This window comes from Apteryx mantelli, chromosome 3, assembly GCF_036417845.1.
Source record: "Apteryx mantelli isolate bAptMan1 chromosome 3, bAptMan1.hap1, whole genome shotgun sequence".
Taxonomy (NCBI): Eukaryota; Metazoa; Chordata; class Aves; order Apterygiformes; family Apterygidae; genus Apteryx; species Apteryx mantelli.
This window is the reverse complement of record NC_089980.1, coordinates 61,139,724-61,161,625: the sequence shown is the minus strand read 5'-3', so window position 1 is coordinate 61,161,625 and position 21,902 is coordinate 61,139,724. Positions and strand designations below refer to the sequence as shown.

Below are 21,902 nucleotides of genomic sequence, written 5' to 3'. Positions count from 1 at the left end.
TTATTTAATTGTTTTATATGGAATGTAACAATGTTACATAGTTTCCATGTTTGGTTATTTGTTTGTTTGTTTATTTATCTATTAGGAAGAACAGAACCGAGGCAAGCCCAACTGGGAACACCTGAATGAAGATTTACATGTACTTATCACTGTGGAGGATGCTCAAAACAGAGCAGAAATAAAACTTAAGAGGGCTGTTGAAGAAGTTAAAAAGTTGCTGATACCTGCAGTAAGTATTTGTATGCAAGTCTTTGATTTACGTTTCCAGGAGTTATTTCTGAAATATAATTAATAATGCAGTAATAAGAGTAAGCCTGCATGGCAGCATTATGAAATTCAAGTTATTGTATTAACATATATATTATATCAATCTATTATTTTTTGTAATATTGTGGTGATTGTTAAAGTGTCTTATCCTTGGTAGAATTATTTCTCAGATTAGAAGAATACTTTTAAGAAATGTTGATTTTTCTGCCTCTTAGAGGTAGATACAAGGAGTTCTCATCACCTTTAAAAGGCAGTGCTGACTGTTAGAAACATTGGCTTTCTCACCTTCTTTCAGTAAAAGGGTGCTTTCCTTTAAGGCTAGGGAAAAGTGACATGCTTTTATGTTTCTTTTTGAGATGATTCTGATACTTTAAGGAAAGAAGGCATGTTTTCTTAGGTCCTCGTGCTAAACTCCTTCCAAAAAGAACAAATCCCCTCAGGAGGATGGTATCAAAAAAGCATTGCTATCACTGTATTGGGGAAGAATAAACATAGTAAAACTAACTTGTGTTTTTAGTAGCAATAGGTTCATTTATATATGTGTGTGTGTGTGTATGCATATATATAATATATATGCGTGTGTGTGTGCATATATATGTGTGTGTGCACATATATGTATATATAAACTTGTTTGTTTCAGTTTTTGGAACATGCTTTATCTTAAGAGTGTACTGATTATGTTCTTGTAAGAACTGAAAAAATCCTGAGATGAAATTCAATCTTGAATAGAACTAGTAGGATGAGGTCTTAAGTGATGTTATTAAAGACTTGTTGTGTGGCTAGTGTATTTGGTAAGATGATTTTTTTTTTTTTCCTGTTGCCTGCTAATATAAACTGACTTGTTCCCAGCCAGCCAACTTAGGAGCCTTTTGCAGAGACCAGAATTTTACCCCATGAAAGCCAGTCTCTTTCATCTACTATTCTCACTCACAGCACTACTATTCTCACTATATTCTCATTCAAAGCAAAGTGACTCGGCATGGCTTTATGCTGCATTCCATGACATTAATTTGCATCTTGATTTTTACCACTTTTGTGCCATTATAAAACAATAAAAATAAATTTACATCTTTCTCAGTGGAGGAAATATTTTCCATATTCTGAGGAAAAATTAAGTTTAGCTCCTGAAAGAAAGTAGCAGTTGGTATTTAAATGAGCTAGTGATTTTGGGTGCTTTCTTAGTGAATGCTAGTAGAGGCTGGCTGCGACAAAATTTGTGGTGACATATGCTGATATAAACAAATTCGTTCAGAACCGTGGGATCCAAAGAAATGTTGCAATATACGACATGTTTTAAGAAGTTACCAAGGATGAGGGGAGAGACTTAATTTTTGAATTAACAAAATGTGGTGGAATATTAAGTTGCAGATAAGAAAAAGATATAATGTACACCTTTTCACTTTGCGCATTGTCAGCTCCTGTGAAAGGAGATAGACCACAACAGAAAGTAGATCTTCAGAATGTATACATATAAAAGAGATCCTGAGCACATTAGGGTTGTCTTATCAAGATTAGAAATGGCAAGAAGAAAAGAATATTTTTCATATGGGCAGAACTGAAACCCTTAGGCTCAGTTCTCTAGTCCCTGTGCAGCAAGTAAGTTTTTAAAAGATATCCACCCTGCAATATGCAATTACTTGTTTTCAAGCTTCCCATGGTTCTTCTGCAACCTCGCTTCTGTTGCTGAATGTGTGATGACTGAAGGGTTGTTCTGGAGATGATCTGATAGATCATAAAACCCAATATGTCCAAAGTACTTGATGTCTATTCAGTGTAGGTTTGTGATATGTCTAGTTTCTGGAACTGGGGTGTGTGTGGTTAGATGGTTTGAGCCTCTAAAAAAAAAAAAAAAAAAAAAAAAATGAATACAGGAGTAGTTTTTCATTGTGATAGTGTCAGCCAACTTCTTGTCTTGAAACATGCTCTGCCTTATTTTCGGATCAGTTAGGGGAACTCCGTAACCCAGAATACAAGGTATTTTTTTCCCTTTAGGAGGGAAGAAAAATCAGGGCTAACTGTTGTTCAGAAATAGCATCTCTTGAAAAACACATTTTCTGTCAATTCATTTCATTAACATGTTTCTATATTTTGTGTAGGCATAACAGATTCAGGCCATTTCTAGTATATATGCAACGGAGTTACAGCTTTATTGGTTCTCATTGCTGAAAATCATACTTCATAGGGATAGGCATATGTAGTTGCACACTGATGAATTAATATATAGGTAAGTTTGTTTTTGTACTACCTAGTGTGTCTCTTTAATTAGTAAATAAAAAGCACCTGTTTAATCAAATTCTGGTTTCAGGCAATTTGGAAGGTTGAAAAATTCTGTTTTAGGATATAAAGGTGGGGAAAATGTTTCATACAAGAAATCAAAAACATTTAAGTAATCAGGGAAAGGTGGGGGCAGGGGGGAATCCTAGCTAACTTCATGGTGGGAGAAATTGGGGGTATGGGAAGATTCCCAAGATATTTTAACATGTATAAATGGAAAGTTGGAAATTCTCTTTCACATAGTAGAATATTTGCAACTATTACTGTTTTCCAAATATATGTGAGAAATTTAAAATTCATAAAAGGTATTTATTTCTGTCATTGTTGCTGTTCTTTCCGTCCAACTTGACAAAAAAAATTGGAATTTCATATGAGAGAAAATTCAGTCTAATTCTTGCCATATAGTGGCAATATCCTTTTTTTCTCAGATACACTTCAGAAAAGCTAGCTAGTGCTAGATATAGGAATGAATTATTAATTTATTGGAACAGACAGTAATTTTTCTGGTCAACATATTAAAGGATCTAGCTACATTTTATAACAGCAGTGCACAAATAGGCATATTTCTAAAATGGATTTCCATGTGAAGATAGGTGGAGAGAGGCTATTTCAGTAGCATAGTGTGTTTCTTCTCATCTTCACTAATTAGGATCATTAGTATGTGGTTTGTTTGTTTTTTTTTCTTGTGGATGTGAATTTATTCATTTCCCCTTTCATTTGATCTAGGATTTTTACCAAGATGGTGATATAGTTGTACAGTTTATCTTTAGAAAGAAAAAGGACAGCTTGAGGCAGACTGACTGAGCAAGCCATTTTTCTCAAGCAGAAAGGCTGAATTCCTAAATTTTTTTAATTAACATTTCTTTGGTATGTAACTTGTTATTTATTGTGGCTTTGTTTCAAGTTCTATGAAATTAATTCTTTCCTCTTCCCATAGTTCACTGAGCTATTGGTCAGTATCTGGACCTGCAAGATTGTATGATACTGCTCTTTCATGTTTTTCTCCTAAGAAAAATAGAAAGAAGAAAGCAGTCTGTAGGTTTTCGGGATCACATTGAATTGCACCTTCCTCATGCCTCTTTCTAAAGTGAATCCTACATGGTATTGATCTCTCCTGTCTTCACTGTTAGAGTTTTAACATTTTATTTGTTATTCGCTAGAGTTCAGTAAAGACAGGCAGTTCTCTTGAGACAAAAGTGGTTCTGTATTGTATATTGCAGAATGTAATAAAAAGTGCAGAGCCTGTGTAAGGGGACTTATGTGATTGTTAAATATAACATCCTGAATTACACTGGTATGTTATTGTTAAAGATTTGGAATTATTCTTCAAGGTACTGGGCAGTAGGGCTGAGCTGCTCTACTGTAGAAATGTGAGAGTCTTCTACATGTTCTAAGATGTATTGACTGAGGGTGTGCTGCTAGCTGAATCTATTTTCTAGATACTCCTTTTGTTATACACATGTTCAGGTATCTAGTCACTATTTCACCTTTATACTGTCTTTCTATAGGCTGAGGGATCTATGACATAAGGAATCTGCATGCAATACTTTTTCCTCCTTTCCCCTTTGACTCCACATCCTTCCCCTCTGAGGAAAGGATCGTATTTGTGGCTTTACTTAACACTTGTTTGATCTGGAATCAGTGTTTTTCAAATCTTTTGTCTCACCGTTCCTGGGTAGAGGCAGCTGTAATTCTAGCTAGTTGCTGTTTCTATCTTGTTGGAAGACAACAGTAAAATAGTATTAATGGATGATGTTCCCTCTTAAATTGTATACATCATTTGCTACTATGATAATGGTATCTTAAGATTGTAATAGGCAGGAATAAAGTTGCAGTAGAAGATTGTGTAATTTTGTTAGTACATTTGGTTCTTGTCTGTAAAAGTGACTACATTTACTAGACTAGACTTTTCAGTCTTGAATATCTTTAAATTTAGCCATATGGTATGGGGAAAAAGTATCATTGTTTAAGGGAAAAATTCATTGTGCTTAATTAAAATAAATACTGTGACAATATCACTAGATATTTCTCATAATATCGTATCATTGAAAGCATGCTTATAGATGATGTTTACAATAACAAAACTTCACAGATTTATATTAATTTATCAATTTCATAATCTCAAAATTCTTAGAGTAGATGAATGTCAATGGCAAGGATTCATTTAAAAAGAAGTCATTCAAACAGAAATAAAACCATGTGATATATAGGAGATGGTGAGATGATTGTTGCTTGTAAACATTAATTATGACTTGAAAAGTAGATGGGAATCAACAAACAACTGATGTTGTCAGTTTTGTGTATCTTATAGCAATTTTAATCATCAGACAACAATTGCTATCAGCCTTTGATAGTATTCCCAAGTATATCATCCTGCTTAGTAATAGATTCTGCAGTGTTTAGTTGAGGAATTTAATAGTTGAGTAAGGAGAGGATGTAAAATTAAGCAGTTACTAGAACACAGTTCCCACATGAAGATCTGTAACAAATTCATGTACAGCTCCAAATTCTCAAAAACTAATAAACCATTTAACAGTAGAGGGAAAACTGGATAATTCTTCCCATATGGAAGCTGAAGGAGCTGAAGTTGCAAGTAACTTTAACTTTGTCAATCCTAGGGTCAAATTTCAAGAAAAAAAACCTTGGAAAGCTACAAAGCCTCAAATATAAAGCAGAAATACCAAACTGAAGTAAAGAATGTTGGATTAACTGTTGTTACTGTCCTTTAACCATATCATGGTTGCTGCTGTGACTTAGTTGATTTCCAGCAAGCCATTCTGAAGGGTAGATAAGTATGAATTTGTGAAACAGTGAAATAGAAGAAATAAAGCGTAACTAGCTCCTCTAAACACCTTCATAAACAGCAGAGAGAAAATAACTATACTTAACAAATGATAGAGTAGTAAAAACCAGAATGAGAACAACTGTGCATATACCTGAATAAAATTGCCCAAGGGCTGAAGCTGTTGCTGAAAGAAGTGACAGAATCATCTGGAGTTAGGGTTTTCTGTCGGGTGAGTTTACTTTGGCCTGGGCTTCTGGTACAGTTAAGTAGAGAAAGGCACTAGTAGAAAAGTAAAAATGGGAGCAGCAAGCAGAGTGCTTTGAAGAAATGTTAACCAGGATGGCATGATAAGAAACATAGGCTATTTTCAGAGAAAATTAACAACTTGACATTGTAAGATTTTGTATTTCAATTCTGATTGGGATGCAATAAGAACAGCCTCACAAAGTTGCAGCTGAAGTCTAGATCATGGAAAAAAGGAGGAATGCTTGTGCTGATGATGGATGCCTTCAGAATAAGCTGTGACAAAAGATAGGACTGCAGAAAAACTTTTCAAGAATTATTTTGAAGTCAGAAAGATTAAAACAGATAACATACCCAATGTTTATAAAACAAGGACTGTCATATTCTATGTAGTAATAGGTAATGGAATTAAGAATAAAGGAAGTGGTGGAAGGAAATCTGGAGAAAGAGTAGGATTGGATTTTCTCCTTGAAGATAATGTTAGCCATCTTTTTGCTGTGAAGAAAAAGCATTGAATAAAAAAGTGAAATAAACTATTCACTATAATCTTCATGGACTTTGAGAACATTTGGTAGTCTTCCTTATGATCATGGAGTGTCTTGAAATGTAGTATGCCAACAAAAATATCAGCAAAGGTGTTGTATGAAGATGTAACGTAGACCCAGCTAAAATAAACAGATATGGCCTAATGGTTAAACATAAATATTGGTGTTAAAGGGAAAACAGTCTCTTCTGTGAATTCTTTTGCATCAATTTTGTAAAGAGATGTTAGAGAAACACAGTACAAGCATTTCATGGTTACACTGAACAGCTTGTCTTGCTAAAGTGGGTCCTTTCCATGGCGGCTCCGTTAACATACAAGGATTTTACTTTTGGACTTTCTTCTTCCAAATGCTAGCTGTACTCTTACCAAAGCGGCAGCAGAAAATGACATTATAGTGTGTTTCATCTGATTTAATGTGTTGTATACTGAATGTTTTTACAGTTTGGAACATTCATTATAGTCATGCTTGGTATGCAAGTACTTGGTAAGTAAGGCTAACTGACCTTCCTGTTACTAGAGATGTTACTTGTGATGGTGTTTCTATTTTTAGTCACTCCTAAATAGAAAAAAATGCATGTTTTAAGTAATATGTTTATAGTGGGAGAGAATGAAGGGGCAATAATATTGGCAGGATTTGTTTTTCAGCTAAATAAGTTAAAAGCACCCTTTTTTCCCCAAAGACTGCCTTTAAACAAATTCTATTAGATTTAAAAAAAAATTAAATTACTAGTAATTCCCTTACAAGTGTAAATTTGAGTTGTGGCTTATTTTCAACTTTTACATTAATACTGAAAAGTGTCTTTTGTTTTTACCTTGGCTATATTGTGTGCCAAATTTCTTACTAAAAACTGAACTGTTATAGTGGAAAGAATTTTAATTGTGCTCTAACTTAAGAAAATGTGGATTTTATAGTAATGCTTCACATTATCTGTTGTCCTGCAGCTGTAGCGGGCGATAGCTTGAAATATAATTTATATTAGGAAAATAAAGATTTCGTTCATCTTAGCTATTTAAAAACCCCAATACATTCCACATGTAAGTTTTACTTCCCTGAATAGCTCTTTCTAACTCATTCCTGCATGGTGTGCTGTTTTGTTTTGTTTTTTTTTTCCCCACAAATGAGAATATAGTGCAGCCTTCTACAGTCTCCCTGTTGAAATGTTGGTCATGCTGTGCAATTCGTTGTTTGCTACTTGTTCAGTTAGAGTTACGAAAATGAATAGTAAGTGATGTAGTGGCAGAAAAAGGACACTGCTGTCTTTAAAAGCTTTTAGGAAAATCCTACCTTGCATCTGTTTTATAAATTCAGATACAAGCCTCTTACAGGGAATATCATGTAAATGATGAAAAGAGAAGCTCTGTAGCGAAGATAATGAAGCAGCAAAACTTCTTGGGAGTGACTGCTGAATAGCATGTGGTAAACTTTTTGATGTGGACAAGAGGTGATAATATATTATTTTTAGTAGCATAAGGAAACTTAATGTTTCCATGATAGTTTGAACTAAGGGCCGCCACAATCCTGCTGTTCCTGATGATTTGTTGATCTTGTTTCCTGTTTTGCATTACTGGCCTTCATCTGATCATGTAGTGAGCCCATTTAGGGAGCTTAACCTTGGATTAGCTGACTTGCTGTAGAGTCAGATTTGTTTTAGTGCTGGCACAGTTGATGGAATGGGAAGATGGAAATGGGGAAGAACGGGATTGCAGCAGACCAGCCTTAAATATATTTATACTATTGTAGAACTTCATGTTGAGTATGGTCAGCTGCAGATGAGAGCAAAATAATCAGATACTTTGCGTACCAGAATATGACAGTGGAAAACAAAAGACAGCCTAGTAGTCTCCAGTACTGGTAATTTCAGTAGTTCACAAGATTAGGTAATAAAAAATGGGTTGTGTTGAGCAGCCCTTAAGTAAATTCTGGCATGCATTTTAATAGTCATCTTCCCCTGAAAATTTACTGTGTTGTACAAGTCTTGAGTTTTAAAGATGAGGGCAAGACTCTCTTATAGTAGATTACATATGAAGTGTTCATGTATTGTACTCGATATGCTACTGCAGTGTTAAATTTCTGAGCTTTGGCTAGCATTGACTATTAACAGACTAACTCAGCCCAGCTGCAAGTTTGAAGCAGCTCTCCCCATCTTTGCACTCAGTGGATCTGTGCATTGCATAGATTTCGACTGATGTTTCTTACAGATTTGAACATGTAGTGGTTGACATGTAGTCAAATCAAAAAGTAGTGGTGCAAACTGAGGCACAGGATTCTTGTCCCTGTAAGCTTGTTTTATATTAAAAGGAGAAAGAAGCTTCTCCAACAGTAACTTCTAAGTACCTTAATCTAGCTGTTGCTCTGAGTCATCCTCCAGCCATCTTTGTTGATGGTTTATAGAACCTAGGAAAATCAGTTTATTATGCTTAAATATGTTTACCTCTGAATACCCTCTTTTCCCCATTTTCCTCCTTCCCCCAAAATATTTCTAGGACGTGTATGCCACCTTCCTCTCTATCCATTTCTTTAAGGTGTTACAGATGGATAAATTGAAAGAAAATGTTGAATGCAATTTCTGAAAAAGATCTTGGGAAGTTTATAGTAAAATGGCCCTTCCCAAAGAGAAGTGAAGAAGCTCCATTGCTTGAAACTCAGCAGACATGTGCCCTTCCAAAGCAAGATTATTCATTGACTAAGAGCTCTAAGGTTCTGCATAGGTTTTGTATATATTTCAGAAATGTGCTTCATCTATTTGGTTTTGAAAGACTTTGCTGTGGAAGAAAATGTGACATGGATTTATTGTGGCAATTCATTTTGTAGTATCCATATCTTTTCTCATTCTTTATCCCACCTTCTTCCTTGTTTCCTTTGTTTTCAGGTATTTTTACTGCCTGTATTCTTCTTTATGTTCCTTTTCTTTGTCTTGACAGCCCTGGAATCGGATTTGTAGGCTGGGGTCTTTTATATAGAATCTGGTTAAAGTAGTTGTCCCTTTATGCAAGGAGCATATGATGAAGCTATGATTCTCTTTGCCTATTCGTCTTGATAAAGATGACAAAAGAAAAGCTACAGCAAACTACCTGTGTATTATTGTCCTTATCCTTCCATTCTAGTAACAGTTGGTCTTTTAGTTTCCCATTCTACTTCATATTTTTGTCCTCAGTGGCTGCTCAGAATAATTGTACTTTCACTTTTCAGTGAATTTTATGAATTTAATTTAGGACTTTTTTTTTAATTTAACATTATACATTAATGTCTTAATTCTAGTGTAATTTTATTTATCTTGGGTACCAAAGCTTTTTTTTGGAAATCACAGCCTCATACCTAAGTGGAAGAAATGCTAATTGTAGGGTTGTGGTTCTTGGGGAGACATAGTATAAAGAGTAGTCATTTTGTTGTTCTACAGGTTTTTTCTTTGTGCGTTTTTTTTTTTTTTTATATATTAGATGTATTAAGGAGGTCAAATCACTTCAGGTACAAGTCTTATAGGCAGCATTTTCTGGAGGGATCTTACTGATTGCAAAGGTTTTTAGTGTTAAGTAATAGTAAAGTAACCAGTGAGCATTTCACTTTCTGAGTTACTTAAAGCATGCTGTATTACCAGTGTTAGTTTTGAAATTTAGATTTACAGTTATACAAAAACAAAGCTTGTCATGCAGACATTTGTGGTTTAATGCTGGCTGATGATTTTCTATTCATCAAGTTTCTTTACCTTTTGCTATTTTGACAACAGAACACTCAGCAAATTCTAACCTTGGGAAGACAGGCCAGAATTTCACAGCTAATATTCATTAGAAGACTTAAGTGACTCTTTTCTAAAGAGCACAGAAAGGTTTGAGATTGCAGTAGAGAATTTGTGGGATTTCTTTCTTGGTTAGGCCATTTGTAGCTTATGCCTGGGAGCATTCAAGACCCTGTTATCAGAAACAGCACTGATGGGTGAGATACAAGAGATGGAGCTGGCTGTTTAAAATAGCTTATATTGCATTTAGTAGCATACTTTAATTTAAACTTGAGACTGGCAAACTGTCATGGGAAGCAAAAGATTAGGTGAAATGTTATTGGAAAGCTATGTTACTTGGAATACAGTTATTAAGTATTTAAATGTCCAAGTAGTTCATTTTTCTTGTGTGCTGTTGTGAATGGCATGCTTTCTGCTGTTTTTTCTCCTATCTTACATATTTCAATAAGTATTTTAAAAGGTTTGTTTTATTTCCAGACACAGCTTATTACTAGGGATAGCTTAATGAAAACAGAACTTTCTCCTATATCTTGAGTATCACCTTTATTACTTTGTTTAGTATTATTTCCACAATAACTGTGTACATAAGTTATTTTGTTCCTCGTATTGAACTTCTATTCGACAGTGAAGTGTGTTTTAAATTACAAATCAGTCAGAATTATTGGGCAGAAGGAATTCTGATTACATTTACTTCTAAGAAAACAAAATGACAATTTTTATGTATCTGGCAGATCTCAATTCATGTATTCTTCATCACCAGCAAATATTAGTAAAAACAATTGGGTTAAGATTATTTTGGGCATCTATAATATTGCTTCTAGTCCTTTAGATATTTCAGTTGCTTACAAATGTATTGAAAGATGTAAAATATTTTTTTGACTGAACACAGCTCTATACTAAGAATTTCATTTTTTTTAAATTAAAATTTCCAGCCTCTCTTAAAGTAGATAACTGTATGATTTGATGCAAATACTTTCCTGCAGTCTCCAAAATTGTAAATTGAATTTTTAGTGATTAAAAAAAAAAGTGGAGCTGTCTTAACATCATTTTTAGTAATTTTTTATGAAAATTAGTTTCAGTTGTGTAATATATGAATACACTACTGTTATTTCATGTTAGAAGTAGATTCTTAGGGAATTCCTCAGTGTTATTCTAAGTGATATGTCTTAGTGTGAAAATGAAATTCAAATTTTGACTGCCCTGGCTTTCTTAGGAACCAGACTAGTTATACTGATTTAGTTGTACTAATGCAAGAAAATGGTGCATCTGGAAAGGTGAAATGAAACTGGAAAAAGAAATAGAGTTGTGTTTTGTGTTCTCATGGGCACTTGCATAACGTCCATCACTATAGCATTCAATCTGGCAATTCAAGTTCTTTAAGCCAAGCTGGCTATGTTAGGCAGTTCCCCTGTTTTTCAGTAGTTGTTGGTCTGAGCTCTTAGATTTTAATGATTAAATCTGTGGTTTTTAAGTCTTCAAGAAAAATTTCAAAGTGAAAACTTAATTGTTTACTTTGCAAGAATTGGAATTTATAATCATAATTAACACTATTAATAACAAACGTGTTTGTTTAATAGTAAAATCTTTGTCTTACTGTATAGGAAAGCTGTTTGTGAGAATATAACTGCTTGTTTTGCCTTGGGAAAATAAACAATGTGAGACAAATGAAGAACTAAGAGGAACATCTGAATCTCTCCCAGGTTTTTAACTCAATGTAGCATGTAGGGTAATAATGTGCTCATCTGATTTTTCAGTTGAGGGTGTGTATCTCTTGTCATTTGGAGCAGAGAGACTATTGCTGTAGTGATTAGCAGAATACTGTTTCTTCGTAAGCCTGCATAGCCTGTGTATTTGTCTTTCAGTCGTCACCTTGAAAGTACAGGTTGATTTCCAAACAGGCAGTTGGGCTGAAGAGGGAGACTCCATCTAGTGATCCCTAGCAATGCTGCCTTTGAGTTCTCCAGCGTCTACTAAGAGATGCTTTATACCTCAGCAATCTGAAAAGTTTCAGTGAAATCTGGTACTTTCTTAGATCCCAAGGTCAATCAGCCTCAAACACATGCATGAGAAATCAAGCTTTGTTAATTCCTCTGGTCATAGAAACACTTGTGTGTTCCCCTGTGCTAGCAAAGATACTCTTCTGAACAAACGTTGAGTTCCTCATCTTTAAAATGTGATAGTTGTTTACTGGTTTGTTGAATACTCTGAGGGGTAAATGTTTATTTAAAGAATATACTCTGTGGAAGGGTCATGACTCGAACACTAACTCTGTAGCGATCTGTAGTTTCGCATATGGTCTTGAAAACACAAGGAGGAACAAAGTTCATATAATTTTTCAAAAGTATAGACTGTGGGGGAAATTTTAAACTGTTCTTCAATTCATGCAGAAAGCTATGCTAATAAGAAATAGCTTGATTGATCTCAACTTGTTGCATAGGCCTTCATATAAGTGATATTTATTAGTGAAATATTCTTGTGAAGGAACTTTTTAAATAATGAATATATACATACGTGTGTGTGTATGTATGTGTGTGTGTGTATATATATATATATATATATATATATGGCTATGTAGCCTTTATGCTTTAAGGATTTAGTAAACCAGTTGTTAAATGATGTCTTTTTTCCTAAGAAAGCAAATTGGAGGCTTAGCAGTTGGGCACACAGTCACCTAAGAATCTTGCTCAATTGGACAGCCATAAAGGGACTCTAACAGCACTTTTTGAGAAAATGTCACCTGTTGTTCCTGTATAAATCAGATAGACTGCACTGCTTGGAAAATATAATGTATCATGTAAGACAGTAAAGTTGATAAATGGTGTAATTTATTCTTATTGTACCATGCTTTACATTCTATATATTTTGCAGCTGTTAGAAATAATCTGTTTGTAGCAATCCCAATAAACAAATGTCAATCATCATGAAATAATATTTTTCCCCTACTTTTGTGGCTGGGATTAAAAAAAAAAAATCCTAGATGAGTCTGGTATCCAGGTCCCATTTAAAATTAAAATTATAATCTGAGGTATACAGGCTTTTCTGAAAATATTAATCTAGGTTACTTTCATGAGCTTTATAGTAAGCTTGAAAGATTGTGTGTAAATGACTGTAACCAGCAATTTTTTGTTTCAAAATAAGAAGTGATTTTTACTAAAATGTTGAAATTGATTTCGAAACTAATCTTTGTCTGTTTTATCAGACAACTTTTATGGGGATTAAGTCTCAACTTGTTAGCACATCATCAAGTTGCTCTAGGTGCTATTTTTATTTATTTTTCACTGCCTTTTGATCTTTAATCAACTTCCTTTGAATGTGAATCATTCAAATACCCTTTACAATACAGATACACTTTTAGCCCCCTTTCAAGGTATGTGGAGGGTGAGAGCCAAGGAAACTAGATATCTTATTAAATGGCATTTAGTGAAAGGCACCTGGAGTTTAAAGCATAGCTTCTCTTACTACATATAGTAAACAATCTTTCCAATGCAGGTGGCTCTAGTAGCTCATGGGGAAAAAATACTTATTCCTTTTGGTGTTCTTCTGGGATCAGTTCTGTTTTTTTTGCCTTTGCTTTGCTTACTCTAATAATTTCTTTCATAGAAGTGTCAAAGTAGAATTCTGTTCAATTAAAACAGTTAAGTAACAGGGAACTTTAACTGGCATGAGACCTGTAAACATTTCTCCTCTGTGACTTTTCAAAGAACAACTTGTCTTTCAAGGGAAGCTTATGTGAATAGTAGAAATCCAAAGTTTTGTCTTTAAAGATAATCTTTAGATAATCAGCATGTGTTACTTGCGTTAAGATCATTTTAGAGGAAAATGTTAATGTAAATAGGTTGTGAGTTGTAACTATAGAAATAAATTTAAAACAGTAAACATAATGTCTATAGTCCTCTAAAGTATGTGTACTTTAAATCATAATATAGTCCTCACTATTTTTTTTGAATCTCTGTCCAAATTCTCCTTTCAGCGCTCATCTATATATACCCACTCATGCCTTACTATGGGGTTTGTCCTTTAGATTTCCTATTAACTAGGCCAGTTCTTTTTCTGGGTTTGACCTCAGGCATATGGCTTCACTTCCTTAATTTTTTCAGGAACATCCTTGTATTTCTTGTGAAAAATTCTTTTCCTCCCAGGAACGTATATGTGTCTTATTTCCTGCTGAGGAACAACAGGTAACATCTGTCCTTTGTGTCATGTAACCCACAGAGCAACAAACAGCGGCGCCTTCAGGAGAGCGTGGTGGAACTTAGAGATTTCTCCATTAACTTGTTTGGAAAAGAGTCTGGCTGGCTCTCCCTGCACTTTGCATCAGTGTTTTGTAATCCAGAAGAAGAAAAGATCTGACCAGGAGTTAGTCTTGGCTGAGGGTTAGAGATGACAATAAAGCTAACCTACTCTTTTTAGCAAGTGAATAATCTATTTTCATCATCAAAATTAAACCAAAACCAGGATTTTTTTATGATGACTCATGGGGTAACAAATGTCAAAAGGAAAAAGTTATTATAATACAAAGTATGAAGCCATATATGATGCCAGGCACTGTCATGTGGGCCGATTAGTTATTTAAGAATACTTTAAAATGACAAAACCATACAACAGAATGAGAGTGTTAACATGTCTCTTAACTTCACAGTATGGCAAACAGAGCTTTCTGTTCACTATTTGTCAAAAGTAAGCACATAGTCTTCAACCTAGAGAATGATCAGAAACTTCAAAATAAAAATTAAATTGCAACCTCTAAAATACTAAGTAATAACACCAGGCACTAATTCTTCATTGGTTTAAATAAATACAGATGAGATATGACTATAGTTGAAGTTTGATAAAGTTAACCTGTTTTAGGGAGGACAGAAGTGCCACTGGTTCACCTCTAGGCGAATTTGTATGCATCTCTTGTGAACATACAACATTTTCTCCTGTATTAATATACAGTATTACTAAGCTAGTTTGTTACGACTTCTGTAAACTTCAGTATCTGTCTAATGTGCTGAAAACAAATTCTGTACAAGATACTTAGCAAAGCAACTTTTTCCTGCGGGCTCCTGCACTATTGCTCCTATTCAGTGGAGTTTATCTTCTCTTCTGGTGGTAGTACTTATAACTATGTAAAGCAATATGTGCAGTGTTTGATACTACTGTGTAGATATGCATGGAGTGTTTTACAGGCACATGAAGATATTTACCAGACCTCTAGAACGCCTACAAACTCTTCAGGAAAAATGGAATATAATTCGGGCAAGCAAAATTAAAGCGTCAATATGGTCATTTCTCAAATGCTGCTTGCATTTCAGATTAAGGTACATTCCTTTAAATTGTTGATGACTGTTTTCAATACTAGTCCTGACTTCACTATCATCCTCATAAACCAGTGATCTAGAAGTCAAATTGAACTAAGCTACTTTTTTTTGCTTTTCTGCTGATAGAGTTTGTAAACCCTGCTTCACTAGCTGGGTCATGTGCGTCTGACTGCTTTCTTGGATGAATCAGCCTATGCTTTAAAGATTTTATTTTATTTTTTTTTAATACCACTGTTTTTCCTAAGAAATGTTTCATGATAGATTTGTCTCTGGATTTCTTATTTATTATTGCATAATATTTAAATGGAATTTTTAAAACTAACTCAATTCTTTAGAACAAAGATGCAGTAAGTGCAGAACATGTCAGTAGTTTTAAAAATGAAAGTTAGTGAAAGATATAACTTTCTCAAATGTTATGATCCAGCTAATACAGAATTTAAAATCGTACTTAGAGAAAACCCAAACAGGAGATGGTAGCTATCAGAATATTTTAGAAGAAAAGGTAAAGTAGGCAATATGTTTTGAAATTAAATGTATTACTTGATATCAGTCTTGAGATAAGTTTTGAAAAGTTGACTTTGCCTGTGTTTTGTGTAACTGGCTAAGAATATGTCTTAATTTTGCACATATAGTTCTTTCCTAGTTCTGATAAGTTTTCCTGCTCTAAAAGAAATTGAAATATGACCACAATTAAGTAGTTTCTAGAAAGGGACAAAAGGTCATTGATGTGCTTTAGTTTTACCAGTAAAAGGATAGTTGTTCTTAGTCTTATATTTTACAGAAAAAGGTCTTTCTTTTTCCAGTTGAATTTCAGATTTTTCCCTTTCAGAACACTCTGCGCCAATGGTCATATTTTTTTCCAACAACGGCTTACTGCACTCTGCTCGGCTCATTCTGTTACGCTCACACCTGTTGTTTCCTTCCTGTGCGTCAGCTTGGACCAAGCATGTATTAGTAACAGATTATAAATTCATGTTCTGCGTTCCCTGAAAAGCTTCCGAATGCCTCTTGAATCTAATTGATTTCGTCTCATCAGTGAAAATGGTTAGCGATGCTATGCTGTTCTTTTCACATGGTTTTGATTTGGTGCCTCGGCATTTTCTTAAACTTTCCGGGGCCATAGCCTTGTTGTTTGCCTTTAATTGTGATACAGTGCTAGATATGCTGGACATATTACAGTGTTTCTGTTGTGATTAATATTGAAATTACATCTTTACAGCTGAATTGAATATTTCTTCTAGGGCAGGATTTAAAGTTCACTTCAGCTCATTATTCCAAAGCTGCAACTTTTTTTTTGCTTAAGATACACAATAAATACATACATGAATCCTGAGAATTTGAAAGCTAATTTAGTAATTGTAGTATGTAAGTGTTCTGTTTCACTGCAACGGTACTTTCTGATGTGAAAATGTCAGAACACTTTAAATTGAAAAAGTTCTTTGCTCATAGCAATAAATGGAGACCTCTGAGTAGACAGACAACACATTTTTTCAACCGAAATTTCTGAATGAAGTATGTTGAATAAATATTGTATATATTATGTATGAATATATGTGTGTGATGAAAATATAGGTGTTGAAAATATAAAACGTTGAATTAATGTGAAAATAGCCAGTATTGTGTATAAAAAAAATTCCCAGTGAGGGTTTTATATGCTTGTTATAAGTCTCAGACCTCACTTCTGATAAAGAGGATTGCAAGAGAATTAAATTTTGGAGCAACTGCCACTATCTTACATGATAAATAGGCCACCTCAGTGAGGAGCCAGTGACAGCCATATGAAGTTAAAGTGGTACTTGAATTCTAGCCATTTAAAATATTTTTCCTGTAAACAGAGTCCATATATGTAGTATCTTTAATTGAATTTGTAATAAAAGTTTATTAGCTATGACTAGAAGCAAATGCTATTCAGGTCAGGAAATCTGTGGAAATTTGTAACTGGCTGGAGCTGATATTCAATGCTTATTTCCTTTTCCTGACTAACTGACATGCATTTTAGAAATGTCAATTAAATGCTTAGTTTAGCAAACATATAAGCAAAGCAAAAGAGAATCGTAAATTGGAAAAATGGCAAGAATACAGCATTGAAATAAATTACTTAAGTTCGGTGGATCTTTAGCATTCAGGAAAATGGACAAAAAACCTCCAATAAAGAGGTCTCCTAACTCTGCACCAATCTGGTTTTTGAATGGATCGATGAATTGTGATCTCCTGATAGCAGATTATACTGGGCATGCTATTACTATATGTAAGGCACAGCAGTATGCCTGGATATTTCTAATGTGTTTTAAATAAAGTGATGGGCCAGTATATAAGTATGCTATATCCTTGATATGTCTGTGCCATTCTTGTTTTGTTTCTCCAAGCTGATGAAGAAATAGAGTACAAAAAAGTAGGAAATACATGATGATTTACTTTAGAACCTTTAGACTAGTACTAAAGGCTAAACTATCTTCTCTTCCTAGCTGTCACCTTATTCTTTGTTGACTTTTATAATTTGGAGCCTTACACAGTCAATTTTTTTAATATTTTCCTGTACACTCTTCACTTCTTTATTTCCATGATTTTTAAACTAATATTTCATCTTTCATTTTGCTTGTTCAGTGTTGTACTAACTAAACTCCTAGTTTTATGAAAGTACTGGTAAAACTCAGAAGCAATTTTGCTCTTGAATAAGAAGCAGTGCATATTCTCTGTCTTTTTATATAAAACTTATCAAAATGCTTAACTTACTGCTGGGGTGCATTTCAGCTCTAAGCCTCTCATCTGGTGTTATTTCAAACAAGGGGTCTGTCTTGACTTAATGTATAGGCATGACCCTGTTTTGGATAACGCAGGAGGAGCAGTTAAAGTTTTAACAAAAGTATATCAAGAGGTGGGTTTCTTCTGTGGGTATTTATACCAATAAAACGAGCTAAGGAAATTTCTTTCTAGATAGGTCAGTCATTAAATCTGATATCGAGAAGGAGGAAGGTCATTATTGCCTATCATTTGCTTCCGCGTTGTGGAGTTTGTATCCCAGGTATTCTCAAGCTTTATAGCTACTTAAAACTAAGGAGCTGTTGGTGCCTGCACTGTCAGCATACCAGCTGTACAGTACCCCTAATGTTGTAATGTATCTCATCCTAATTCCTCATGGAAAAGGAAAGGGGCTTTCCTGAAAATAATTAACAAGTTGTGGTTTAGAGAAAATCTATTTTCAGGTCAATATTTATCTTCCAGAAAAGGATTATGAGATAATTTTGCAGCAATGGCCACACCACTTTGTGTTTCTTTAAAATGACATTCTGGTTAACCACACAGCTGTTACTTTTTTCCACCGATGAACGGTCCCATGCAAACCAGCCACATGCATTCTGAAATGTGGTTCACTAGCATTGATGTTGTCCTTGAAGTTAAATGCCTGAGAAGTCCTCAAATTCAGTGGCAAAACGGTCAGTACAAATATCTTTCCTTATGGTGTCTGACTGTCACTGAAATTACAATGTATGGTATAACCTGAAATACAGGCTAATCAAAGCTAATCACAGATGCAATAACAACCAGTAGCCAGGCTGGGGCAGACTGTTAGAAAAGGTTGTCAAGAGATAGTCCCATAACACCAGGGAATTGTAGGCTACTTGCAAAAGACCCATGGAAGATAATGACAAAAAATGTACCAACCTACTTTCATGTGCCCAGAACTCCTGGTAAAGGGGACTTTGGCTTCACTGGAAGAAATATCTACAGGTTCATAAATAAGATGGTAACCACTGTAATCTAGTGTACTTGTTCTCTCCATTGGGTTTTTGGCTTTCTTTTGGGTAACATTTTGTTTTGAATGTTCATGCTAAAGTGTTGTAGTAAAGTTAGTTTTGCCTCATTTAGGTGGGAAGAGGGTTGCACGTGTATCAGAGCTTACACAAATGTTATCTGAAGATTCAGTGCTTGTTTTGATGATCACATGTAAAAGATGCTAACAGATTTTAGTTTTTTTTTTCCTGAGTGTACACTGCACACATTTGCAATATCAATGCTTTCCCTTTGCCATTCTCTTTCAAAATCAAAGAACTTGTATTCCTCTTCTCCAGAATACTTAAGCAAATAAGAAACATTATGGGGAGGGAGAGACCACTCTCCTCATTCTTTCTAGAAGATGGAATCAAGCCGGGGCTTAGGCTTCCTGTCCTAGGCCGGGGACAGTAAATGTCTATTCTGTTCAACATTGGAGCTGCTCTTTGCATTTCAATGGAAGAAGAAACAGCTGGGGACAGAAGAGCAAGGGAGCGGTCATTAGTTTCCTGCGCACTTTCTGTCTTGATTAAAAGTGACAGGGGGGGGAAAAAAAAAAAAAAGGCAAGCTTTCTTACAAAAAAACAAACCCTTCTCAAAATAACTAAAGCTGTAAAATAAGATGGGTGGCTTTTAAAAAGCTAAGACATTCAGGTCACTGCAAGACAGTGGACCCTTACCCATTCAGTATAATGATTAAACACAATGATATTCAGTAGCATTTTATGTAGTGCTTTAGGTTGTTACACACAGTATGTAATAGTGGTAACAGAAGATGAATTCTGCTCAAAAGTGAGAGGTGACTAAATGTCCTCAGGAGTCAAAAGCTTTAGTTAGTTGTTGAATTGTCTACTGTTCTGTTGTGCCTTTTTTTTTTTTCCCCTTGCTTCCTTAATTTTTCTCCTGCAGAACTTAGTTGATTGGAAGATTCTTTGTCTTTACAGTCATGTAACCTCTCCTGTAAAAAAAGGTGTAATGTGAGAGTACATCCGTTCATGTACACAAAGGTGTTGCTACTGTTTTCCACCATGCACAGCCATTTTAATCTGAATGGGAAATCTGTCTAGGGACCAGAGTACAGTAATTAGCAGTCTCTTCAGAGTGTCAGAGCTGAATTACCATTGTAATGGTTTAGCTGGAGGATAAAAGGATTGAATTTGGGTCTGCCTTCCTGCCAAACTAAATGAGTTGCCATGGGAATTTTCAAATATAAGAGGCGTTTACTTAAAGCAATTTGGCGGGTTTGAATAAACTCATAAATTATGGGTTTTAGAGGAGAGATCCCTGCTTTCTCTGGCATAGGCTGAACAGCAAAGAAGGCTGTTAGAAAGCTGCTTACATTCTTAATGAGAATAAGTTGATCCATGCTCCTGTGCAGACTATCAGCTTATTAAGGCTAAACTGTTTCTGCTAAATACAGTACGGTAAGCACATTTTGAGAGACAGAGTTTGCAACAAATCCCCAGAGTAAAAAACAAAATCTGATTGCTCTAAACATAAATTGAATTTCCTTTGCTAGATTAGATCTATTTTCAAGTAATGCTATTAAAAATGGTTCTCTGTATTGTTTCAATAAACATTAACCTGCTATTGATTTTAACTTTCCTCTGTGCATGTAATATTTATTAAAACACTTGTCAAATGTGCCTCTGAAAGGGGAGGAGGGCATTGAAGGTTTCTTTTGAAAACAAATAAGGTGGTGTGGCCCTTCGAACTGTGTTTTTCAGGTCACATGTAAATGCTTTCCCAGCTCAGACTTGCATTCTCTCTGAAGGGAGTTGGGCTTTGACCTGCTGACTTCTTTGTCAGCACCAATGCTATTGAAATGTGAGAAGATGGACTTGGTGCTTTCACAAATGCCTAAAGTGATGAACATCACTTATGCTTGTTTAACCTTCAGTTGTGCTGAAGAAGTCAGCTGTAATAGTAAGAACTGATGACCAGTGTTTTGCACTATTCTTTTGGAAGCAGGTGTTTAGCATTCTCCTGGCCTTTTGGATATGATAGCTTAAAGAAATGGTGAAGTCTGTTTTATACATGCTTGAATACTTCGATATTAGATCTAAAAATACATATTCTAGCACGTGTCATACTTGGACTAGTATATAATTTCCTGAAATAACTTAGACTTGGTATATAGATCAAGGTTTAAATCGCTTACCTTTCTTATTATGTACTTCAAATCTAAAGTCATTGTAAGTATTGAGGTATTGTGGATGAACTAATTAAAAAGAGAGCAGTACTGCCCTAATGGTAATAATTTAGATTTTTGTTTAAAGCAGTAAAAATAGACTTAGAACTCCTTGACACAATCTTATTTTTTAAAAAGGTTAGTGTAGGAAAGTGCTACAAATAACTGTTCAGGATACAAAATTGAACCAAGTGTATCACTTAGTACAAATAGCTTCCAGTGTCTCCCCAAACTGATGCTGTAAAGCAAACCGAATAGTTAAGACCTGGGCTTGTTGGGGGTTTTTTTCAGCATTACATTTTTCAAATTTCATGCTCTGTGTCTGATTTTCCTGCATTTCAGGTTTTGGTTCCATAGGCTTGGGGGTCCATCTTAGTTCAACTTTACTGATCTCTTCCTATCCTACCCTCTGCTCTACTACAGGTGACATGGAAATAAGTGGCAATAGGAGCATGGGAACAGCTTAAACTGATTTTTCTGCTGAGACAGATGTTTGGATAGGGATATTTGATAATTGCTGACAACTGAAACCATTTGGGCTTCATAGTATGATTTTAGTTTTGCAGTACCAGTGTGGAAAGTGAGGGGAAAAAGTGGAATTGTTATGTAATATTTCACTTACCAAGGGATTTTGTAACCTGTCAATTATTAGTCAGTTGCATCAAAAGCATATCCTTCTCCAGGGTGAATGAAGACATGCAACAGTCAGGTTACCTGATAAAAGATGGTTATTTTCTTTGATGGATATTCTATTTTAACTCATGAGCAGTGCAGAGAGAAACCTTTTCTG

General features: G+C 34.8%; 1 protein-coding gene across 6 annotated transcripts in view; it reads left to right on the top strand.

The window, feature by feature from the left end:
- Nucleotides 1–21,902, top strand: part of QKI (QKI, KH domain containing RNA binding) — a 173,445-nt gene that overhangs the window by 116,906 nt on the left and 34,637 nt on the right. For all 6 annotated transcript variants that reach the window (XM_067293502.1, XM_067293504.1, XM_067293503.1 and 3 more), the window contains one exon: nt 86–229. In XM_067293502.1, coding sequence (XP_067149603.1) covers nt 86–229 — 144 coding nt within the window. The remainder of the gene's footprint in view (nt 1–85; nt 230–21,902) is intronic.